At 37.2% G+C, this 10,931-nt stretch overlaps 1 protein-coding gene across 1 annotated transcript in view; it reads left to right on the top strand.

Moving 5' to 3' along the window:
* LOC104525876 (ral GTPase-activating protein subunit alpha-1-like) overlaps positions 1-10,931 on the top strand; it is a gene marked incomplete at its 5' end in the record, with an annotated part of 57,690 nt that overhangs the window by 5,924 nt on the left and 40,835 nt on the right. The window contains 4 exons of the mRNA XM_010169152.1: positions 5,017-5,881; positions 7,396-7,467; positions 8,400-8,523; positions 10,278-10,433. Coding sequence (XP_010167454.1) covers positions 5,017-5,881; positions 7,396-7,467; positions 8,400-8,523; positions 10,278-10,433 — 1,217 coding nt within the window. The remainder of the gene's footprint in view (positions 1-5,016; positions 5,882-7,395; positions 7,468-8,399; positions 8,524-10,277; positions 10,434-10,931) is intronic.

Genomic DNA, 10,931 nt, shown 5'->3' with positions numbered 1-10,931 from the left:
TCAAGGAAGTTCTACAAAGACAGAGGGGAGGTTGATAAGTTTCCTTAGGTCACAAGCAAAGCTGAAAGTACTGAAACACCAGATTTTTTAAGACAGGGTGCTTTTGATCAGTTTGGTAGATGTGATTGATATACACTGGTGTGCCTCCCATTGTTCAAGGTTCAGATCCATCACAAGTTTTAGGGACACTTAGCCACGGTATGGTGTGGTGTCAGACCATGAAGATACAGGACTGTAGCTGTGTAGTGGGAACAGGACCTGTTGAGAGGCTGGAGCAAGCTGTGCAGTAAATGTCAGGGCAAAGATTTGGTAAATCCTGTGGAAACTGATGATGTGGAGAGAGAAGAGAACCATTACCCTCTCTGTTTCAGTACCTTTCCAAGTGCTGTCTCTCACAAGGAATCTGTTATACCTAGGATTATCTGTGAAACTGTCTTCCTTTCTGTAGGTTCCGGGTACAGTGGTAGATTTAATTGTTAAGTGTTATATTTAAACCAGAATGAACTTTCAGCAGCTGACAATAAAGAAATCTGTAGGAAGCTTTTCTTGCATCATCACAACTTGCAGATAGCAAGTCCGTGATGCTTTCATACATCCAAGGAATCACAGGGCTTGTCTACATGAAGGTTGATGAACTGATCTGCTAGCTAGTATTGGTAATAGCTTTGTCTAGCTACAGTACAGGCATATGAGTGCTGCCTGTGCTAATTAACCAAGCCTAACTCATCTGGATTCAGTGTCACACTGACAGGGGTGTTTCTTCAGGGGTAGTATAGCATTATAGTCCTCTTCACTGTACGGTTTAGATGCGCAAAAGCTGACTTGGACTGCATTGTGCTGTGATCTGCTTACCCGCTTCTGATCTTCCACCTGTAATTACAGGACCATGAACATATATGAGGGAGAATTAAAATGGAACCTCTCCTTAAAAGCTTTTTTGTTATATTAAATGATGCGAACATTTAAGAAAAAGTAAAATTGAGTTTTTTGTGGCCCTTGTATTTACAGGGAAGCTGGTTACATGCAAATAAGTAGCAGTAAACAAAAAGTGCTACGTATCTTCTAATGTTAATAAATAGCAAAACTAGACTATTGAATAGAGTCTAGTCATAAAGAAATAATATTTTATGGGAATTTTTCTGTAATTATAGGCAAAACCATTTTGAAACCTGTTCTTCATAGGTCACAAATCTCTTAGAGATAGTGGTGATTAGAAGGTAGCAGTTGTATTGCGTAGATACAGTGGTCCATCAATTATTGATTTAATGGATTTTCCCCCATTTGTCATAGTTCCCCAAACATATTTTAAACTCCTCTGCATAGATCAATCTTTTTTCCTAATATATTTCAATTTCTGAAGGAAAGGTTTCCCCTATCTGATGTTTAGTCTTAGCTTTTATTTAAAAATTAGAAATCTAAAGTACTTTTCTTTTAAGGCTTTGCTCTTTGCCTTTTTAGTGAAAGGAGACAAAGTACCACATTTTAAAAAACACTTTGTACATAGCACATCCAGATCAGCACAGTTTGTGTTTTGTCTAGTTATGGGTTCTCTGTAACCTCGTCTCTCTATACCCAAAGCTTAAAATTAGAAAGGAGTGAAACTTCTGTAAGCTGATGTAAAATACAGGTAGCTAAGCTAAACTGCTGAACTCTTAGGCTCTCTCTAATGGAGAAAGAGTTTCCAGAGGGTGATTCATCCCATTTCTCTAATTTGGGCTTCTAACTAAGATGAATTAGTCAGTACAGGTGCATCATTCTTTAGGTAGCTAAGAGGGTGAGGAGAGTTTAATTCCACCCTCAGTCATTACTTTTCCCTTCTACTGCATAGCTGTAGTTGTTTAGAAGCTGTTCAGCCAAAGTTGAATTCAGGAGTTAAGGATGCATCTTAAGGAAATTCAGAAATCCTCCATTCATGCTACTGATACAAATTAGTGGTGATGGACCTTCAGCCTTTCCACAGAAGAGGTAATTTCGTGGAAATAGCCACTATACCATGCTTCTAGCAAATTGCCATGTGGTCGTGTACACAGATAAATTACATTGCCCAAGCAAAAAGCTGTACCATTGTAAAGAGAGCAGAGTTGAGTTCACTCAGGAAAACAGATTGGCAAAGCAGCCAGCTAAACTGCTTTAATGTGTAATGGTTTGGCTTAGTTTGTAGAATTTGTGGCAAAGCTGTGGTGGCTTGTGTTATTGTGTGTTTTGATCTGCCCTCCAGAAACTAAGAGTATGGTGTAGATACTGATTTTAAGAATTCTGATATATTGAATGTCGAGTTATTCCTGATGGAGGAGTTGTGCTTCTAGGAACAAATTACTAATATGTATCCTTTAAGTTGCAAATTTAATTTAAAATTATCATAATTTCAAAAGCATTACTGGGCTCTTGGTTTTGTTTTGCCAAGGGAAATCATCACCAAAATCTGATCTGCTGTGTGCAAAAATCTTTCAAGACTGCTTTATTTTGTTTCAACGTAACAGGTTACATCTTATAGTTTACTTTTCAGTATACTTCTCTTAATACTTCTGACTTAAGTTTTCTGTGTCATTTTTAGAAGAATGATACTGTATTCTGGGAGAAGACCAGTGAGAAGTACTATTATCTTTTTATGAAAGCGGCTATGACAGATTTATATCTCAATTCTTTTATTTTTTTATTTTCCTTTGGGAGTAAAATTTTCAGAGAAAATTACTGTGGTAGGACTGGGAATGGAGCTTCCAAATTTGAATTCGATGTTCTGCTCTTTGTATCATCGTATCACCTTTCTTTTTTATATGTCACTTAGGCTCCTAAGGGGTTAAATTCATGCACCCAGGCACAATACAAGCATGGTACAGAATTGAGATCTTTATAGAGTTTGCCATGAAGCAGCAGTAGTAATAACTTAAGTACTAACAGGTCCCTCTCTTTCTTCAGGTTTTTCAGCAGAACTTAAATGGAGGCATTTAACCTACACAATGTGAGACTTCAGGTAGCTGGGAAGCTCACATGTCTTTGCTCCTAGGAACCTGAAAAGAGCATTACCTTTGCAGTGCCACGTGCTAAACACTTGGCATAAATATCCTGACAGAGATGAGCCAGCCTCTGCATTGTCTAGGGGCTGGTTAGTACTGCACGGATAAATTATTCTCCAGGCATCCAACTTATTTTCTCTTTGTCTTGTATAAACTTGCTTACAGTTCCTTCTTATATTTCAGCAGATGGCACTATAACTTAATTTCCTTGTATGCTATCAATATCTGGATGTTTAATTCAGCTTCAGTGAATATTTTTGTGTTTGTAAATTTTAAACCTCAGTAAGGCTATAGATAATAAAAATATAATACCTGATTTGTTCATATTTGTTTTTAAGCCCTTAATTAATTAAGATAGATGAGTTTATTTGAGTTTTGGAATAGTCTAAAAATTAAGTTCTTAATTTTGCCAACTATTAACAGAAATAAAAGTTTCGCTTTTTACAGTTAAGATCTAGTGCTTCTTAAAGGTAGGGAAGAGCCAGAATCCCAAATGTCTCTTACATGCTTTACCCAAACCTTGTGGGAAGAAAAGAAGCAAATATTTACTAGTTGTTTACTCTTGAAGTTGGAGAATGCATCCAGTGCTTCAGAAACTAAAGATCTGTCATAACAGTCAGTATGCATTACAAATCTGCCTTTATTTTTTCCAGTTAAACCAATTAAGACATCTTAAACTGCAAAAACTAATTTATTAAACATAGTTTTTATTGTGTATAAATACACAATATAAAGGGAGATGAGTTAATTATACCGCACTTAGGTGTCCAGGAAGTTATATTTTCTCAGTAAATACTGAATAAAAAAGTAATGTGGTTCAGAACATTCTAGTTTGATGGATCTTTGGTGGGAAAGAAGGTGGGAAGTGTTTGCAGCAGTTTTCCATGTTTAGTATTGTTTAAAATAGATTATGTAATCCTGAGGAATACAGTCTTTATTTATCTTCCCCTTGTAAATCCCAAATTCAAGGCATCTAGGCCCTGTTACAAGAGAGAGGCTGCAGAAATATGTGCTTCGCCATATTGATCCTGTTTTCTCTTCTAACTGTGATCTACAGTGTAATATTTTTGTGTATGCATTCTTCACCAGGTACCCTGAGCCAGTTGGGGGTTGTCTGCCTGGCAGTCACTTGCACCAGCTCTGTCCTTCTTGAGTAATGTAGAGTGGATTTGATGAAAGAATCTAGTGCCAATAAAGTACTTGGTTGGCAGGGTGTGGTGTAAACATTAAGAAATTCCTTTTGAGAATTTATATAACGTTGCATGCAGGTGGAAGGTATGCAACAAAGAAGGAGATGGCAAAGCCACACAATACCAGTACATATCACAAGATGAATTTCACATAAGATAGGCACAATTAACTTCAATTTCTCCCTTCAAGTTTTTCCAAACTGAAACTTCTTAAAATGCAGTTGAGACATGAGATCTGCTTTTTTAAAATTTTGCTACTGTTAGATTGTGTTCAGTATAGATAGCCTGGTCTTTGATTTGGTACTTTAAAATCATCCCGTATTATTCTCAACCTAACCTGCAACTATATACTCCCTGGGGAAATTAAGAGGGATTAGAGGTTTGTGCATCCATGTTCCTTTGTCTTTCACAATGTAATGATGTGGATAAATATAAAAATCCATTGCAGCTGGAAGTGGACTTCTTACAACACAATTATGTTCTCTACTTCATCAGCAATTTATTTTCACTACTTTAAGAAACCGGTATTTTAGAAGAACCATGCTGATTACAAAGCTATGGTAAGGGGTTTGGCAAGCTGTAAAATAGTGAAGATGCTTCTTCACATATCTTATGATTTTTTATGCTCTATATCTTTGAAACTAGTGTTCATGAAAATACATATTTTCCATTACTGAGTTGGCTGTATCCTAACCTTGCAGTGCTCATCCTCTGTTTAAGACTCACAAGCAAGAGGAGACCAAAAGAAATATGTAAATCTCAGTGCTGCTTTCTGAACTCTTCTTTTAAAACCTGTGTTCTTTCTCTTGCAGTGAAAACTCACATGCAGCAAGGATTAATTTCTGTTGCTGCTCGTACTGTCATAACACATCTAGTCAACCACTTAGGCCACTATCCTATGAGTGGAGGTCCTGCTATGCTAACCAGTCAAGTGTGTGAAAACAATGACAATCCATACAGTGAAAGTCCTGAACTTTCTCCTGAACTCTTTGAGAACCCAAACCTTCAATTTTTTGTGTTAAACAATACTTCCCTGGTGTCTTGCATACAAATCCAAGCAGAAGATGACATGCCAGGGGGAGGACTGTCTGCTGGACTTGCATCTGCTAATTCAAATGTTAGAATTATAGTGCGTGATCTATCTGGCAAATACTCCTGGGATTCAGCCATTTTGTATGGACCATCACCTTTATGTGGGTCTTCACAACAAACATCTTTTGCACTTTCATTATCACAACAAGATACAACAGAAGATGCTCTTTCATCTTTTGAGCACGTGGAGGATGTATCTGCAAGGGATGGAATTGCACTCCAAGTAAAAAGGAAATTCAGAGACACTGTACCAACATGGGATACAATTAGGGATGAGGAAGACGCCCTTGATGAGCTCCTGCAGTACTTAGGAGTTACAAGCCCTGAATGCTTACAGAGAACTGGTGTCTCACTCAACATTCCTGCCCCTCAACCAGTCTGCATCTCAGAGAAGCAGGAGAACGATGTCATCAATGCAATCCTGAAACAACACACAGAAGAGAGGGAGTTTGTTGAAAAGCATTTCAATGATTTAAATATGAGGGCTATGGAGCAGGACGAGCCAACCTCACAAAAGCCCCAGTCAGCATTTTACTACTGCAGATTACTTCTCAGTATACTGGGAATGAATTCTTGGGATAAAAGGTAAAAAGAAAAGACAAGATTCACAATTTAAGAACTTTCTTTTAAGGAATTGTGCTATTTTTACAGTGTACTAGTAGTTGAAGATAGAGTGAGTTAAACCAAAAATACTTCAGGCCAGCCAAAAAAAGAGAACAGGGGATGTGCAACTAAGGGGAAGATGGCAGCTTTCTTCTGCAATTCATCCTGTCATTTAGAGAGACAGAAAGAAGTAGCCTGTTGCCTTTATTGCTGTTTATATTCTTCCCTAAGAACAGTGTTGGAAGGAGAATTGAAGGAGTGATATCTTTTCTAATAATCCTTTCACCAACTGAACTAAGGGGTACTTCCATGGGTAAAGAAGGCATCTTTTTTTGCTTTCTTTGCTTACCATGTACATTCCTGCAAAAACCATTAACTTTCTGTGCCAGAAAGAGACTCTGAAAGCATCATATTCTGAGCTATTGTGTTGCTGGACAGTGTCCTGCTGCTTTGCCTGCTAAGAGCATGCTTGCATGCAGCCTCAAAGCATTGCATCTGTGTTAGCTAACTAGAAAGATGTCCCCTGCTTATTAATTCAACATTGGTGGTGTTTGGGTATTGTTTAGAACCACAGGAGACGAGACAGGTTTAGTTACAAAAGTAATGTCTCTGATTACATTATTATTTTTGTGTGGCTGTAGTTAGGTGTGTGTCTGCATATACATGTGGGTCTGTACAAATATTAGCATCCTAGAATTTGAGGGTCTTTCTGAAATCTTCTTTTGCCATAGCTGTCAAATTCCATGTTAGAGGCACTGAAATATTTTCCTGCTATGAAGAGAAATGGATATTCTGTGAAACAAAAATAATCTGTGTCACTGAGATGTCGCTGGGATAGACAAAATTTTAATGTTATAACCCTTCTTATTTGGGTCTTTAATTCCTCAAGGCAGTCTGGTTTTGAACAGTACTGCACTTAAACTCTTCCAGTCTGTTTTGCGGGAAACGTCTTCAAGTGCAGTTTAAAAGAAATTAGAAGTACCTTTCTTGCTGTAACATATTGTCTTGTTTTTTCATTAAATGGTCACAGTTGGCTGGGTGACTAGTGAGCTATGTTCGGCTCTCTTCTGCAATTCAGAATAGCAAAAGCTCTGTGTTTGCTGCACTAGCTCCCTAGGACAGTAGATTATGGGAGTGTCTTTTGTCACTAAGCATATATATTTTGGCCTAGTGTGCAGCTCACATATGCATTAAAGGGAGTTCTGCCTGAACTGCTATAGAGCAGAGATTGATCCCAGTTGGATCCAACAGGTTAACAGAAGTAAGGGTTGTACTTAGGGCTATAATGGGTGTAGAAGATTTTCTGGAGTAGAAAAAATTGCTTGTATTTTTTTTAAAAGACATCTTAATATTTTATATAAGAAAGGACTATTGAAAAGCAAAAGCATTTGCTGACTGTTCTTGCATAGACCTGGATATGTTCTTGTACAGTTCTTGTACTGTTCTGTATCCATCACTGAACAAGTTATAAGAGAGTTACGTATTTCTCTATTTAGAAGGAGCTTTCATCTCCTGAAGAAAAACGAGAAGTTACTTCGAGAACTCAGAAATTTGGACTCAAGACAATGGTAAATTCTTTAATGGTTGCCTTCTTATTTGTTTTAAGCATACTTGTGCTTAAATGGCTTTAATTGCGTAGATGTGAGAGTTGAACTATTTTTTTAAATAGTGTTCTAAATTATTCATGTGTTTTGCACTGTATTGTAGTTATTGGTGTTACAGTGAAATTACATTGGTGTTATTTGTGGAGTGAAACTCTACAAGTAGAATATCATGAGACAGAACAAACTCAAAATAACTGAAAATTATGAGCATTTTTATGCACAACATGGAATAGTTTTAAAACTTTGATATATGAAAGTCTCCACATTTCAAGCTTTGGCTAATTGTTCAGCTGTTTTCCAATGCTGTTAGTATATGAAGACATGGAATTCTAGTTGGAGTTGTAGCACAGAATTAAACACTTTGTTTTTGTAAAAGTTAAAATAAAATCCAGTGGATGTTTTAGAAGTGTGAGAAACCACCTTCAGTTGCTCCAGTGTCTCACAGTAAGCTGTGAACAGAAGACATTGCTATAGTACTTAAAAGATTCTTCATCCAGTTGCATAAGCTGCCTTTGCCACTGCATTCACAAGGCACTGTTGTTAACGGGCAGCACAGGGTCAGTAATGCCTGTGGTACAGGATTTGCTCATTTCAGAAGCCCAGCATTCCATTAGCAATTGGTAACTGCCAGCACCATCCCACATCTTAGAAGCGATGGCAGGGGTAAATGCTGTTCATGTGTTGCAAAACTCTAAGCTCTAGAGAAGACCAGACTGGAAGAGACAGAATGGCAATATGGAGATACAGAAGACATTCAGAACGAAGCTATATAGTTGTACTTCACTTCTGCTGTCTTTTTTGATGTTTTAAAAGCCACGCTCTGTGTGTACTCGGTACATTTTTTGGTTTGTATCAGTAAAGGCAGAGTTACGCAGTGACCATCCTCTGTTTTACAGCCGAGAGACACACAAGATCGCAGTGTTTTATGTTGCTGAAGGACAAGAAGATAAACACTCCATTCTTACTAATACTGGGGGGAGTCAAGCCTATGAGGATTTTGTAGCTGGTCTTGGCTGGGAGGTATTTATTAAAATGTTTTTATGCTAAGTTTGTTTACAGAGAAAACTACAGATCCATTTAGATATTATAAGTCTTTGGCTAGCATTACCCACAAGTACTGAAATACACTGTTTTGCAAGTAGAATGTAGAGACTAATTCTGGTTTTAATTTTATTAGCAGTACTAGCTATTTAATTTTAAACTCTTTCAATTTAAGAACGTTTGTGCAGGCAGAGATGATTCTTTCATGTGCAGTCCTGTACTTGGCTTCCATGGACTGATTAAGAGGCTTCTTGACTTCCTGGTGGGCCTGTAAGGTGTTAAATCCATTGAAATTTGAGATTTGCTCAAATTTGGGCATCCAAAAAATATAAACATGAACTGCTTTGAGCAACCTGGTCTAGTGTAAGGTGTCCCTGCTGATGGCAGGGGGGGGTGGAACTAGATGATCTTTAAGGTCCCTTCCAACCCAAACCATTCTATGATTCTCTCACACTCCCTTTTTCCTGCCTTCTACTACAGGCATGTATGTGTTCACACACTCTGCTCCATGTCGCTTCCAGTAGTCAGACATCTATATGAACCTACAACTCTTAAGTCACTAATTAAGATACTGTTACGAGGATTTCCTTTTTTGCATCCTTTCTTTCTGACTACACAGGATTAACTTCCATTGTAAAGTTCAACTTGGCACTGTCACACAGAAGTACAGGAATCAGTCCTGCTCCTGACTGACTGCATAAGAATCTGCAGGTTTTCTGTTCCTCTTGTGTTCATCAGGAGCATCCATCTTATTTGTTCTTTTACTTATGCCTTGGGTGTATCAGAGCACTGCTAGATTAACTGTGTGGATAATGGCTCTGACTTTTTCAAAGAAACAGAGGAAAACTGCTAGAAATCTGCTGACTGTCATAAACACATGTTTATTTCCCACATTCTTGATTCTTCAGGAGAAAAAAAAAATCACACTGTCTTCAAATATCTTTCCTAAGTGGGTGAATTCTCTTAGCCTTTATTAGCTAGGTTGAAGTGTTACTAGTTTGGATTAATATTCCATGATGAGACATTTAATATTTTAACATCTTAACATTAAATTCTGGATCCTTTATTAACAGAAAAGCAAATATATCCCATGTGGGCAGAGATCAAATGTATTCACATCTGACATATAGCTTTTTTTAGGCCCTGTTGTAAAAGTGAAATAGCACATTAAGCATGCTTACTTATTTCAGTGCCAAACTATTTCTGATAGAACTGGGACTTACAGACTTATTTACAAATTATCAGTTAGTTTCCTGTGACTTTTTTCACATTCACAGAAGGAAAATTTCTCAAGAAAATATATGGAAGGCAGCAAGACAATTTAAAATTGTCTGTCTCTCACACAGGTTTTCTTCAGAGCTCAGGCCAAGGCTGATGTAGTATCACAGAATTTTAAAAAAATTTAAAAGCACACGTAAGTGACTACAGTTAACTGATCTGGGAATAATGCAGTCAATATTCATTTACACAACCTTTCCTTTTCTCCAGCCTCATCTTCCCAGCAGCATCTTTGGTGACTGTGGAATATAAAATGCCACTGCACTGCAGTTGATTTCCAGTCTAGTTAGCAAGTCTGAGCTCTTTTAGAAGAGCGTAACTGTACTATTGTGAAAAGGGCCTTCACTTTTAAAAATTTGGTTGAAGATGCATTTCAACGTGTAAAGAATGTATCAATCACCTGATTTTTTATTTTTATTTTTTCCTTCCTAATGCTTTCTGGGCTTTACTTCTAGGTAAATCTCACAAACCATTGTGGCTTTATGGGAGGACTGCAAAAAAACAAAAGCACTGGACTGACCACTCCTTATTTTGCTACCTCGACAGTAGAAGTAATGTTCCATGTGTCAACAAGGATGCCTTCTGATTCAGATGACTCTCTAACAAAAAAGGTGAGTGTTTCGGAGTATTACCAAAAAGATTTTCTTTTGGTAATAAACCCAGAGAAATTAAGAGTCAAAGAAATTCCAATAACTTTTTCTAAAAGAACCATAAAATATCATAACATCTTTATCTGCTAATAGTTGGTATTTTACTGAAGTAGGTTAAGCCATATAAATCATTCTCTACCAATATCTAATTTTGCCATACTGGTGATTTTTACCATCATTGCAAATGTTGGCAGGATGACATGTGAAGTGGTGAAAGATGAAGGGAGGTAATGGTTTGTGTAGAAGAAAAAGCATTAAGTCTGAATGATGTTGTAGTACTTCAAAACTTTAAATGCCAATTAATAAATATGTGGTGAGTCCTTGCTAAGATTACTTTTTATTCACTTTGGAGTCACATGCTGTCTATTAACATAATTTTCCTTTCAAAAAAAAAGTTAAAAATATTGAGAATTCGACAATGTTGTATGTAAGGTGTTTTGTCTTAGTGCAGGCACAAAT

Source organism: Antrostomus carolinensis, unplaced genomic scaffold (genome assembly GCF_000700745.2).
Source record: "Antrostomus carolinensis isolate BGI_N321 unplaced genomic scaffold, ASM70074v2 scaffold37825, whole genome shotgun sequence".
NCBI lineage: Eukaryota > Metazoa > Chordata > Aves > Caprimulgiformes > Caprimulgidae > Antrostomus > Antrostomus carolinensis.
This window is presented reverse-complemented; position numbering and strand designations above follow the sequence as displayed.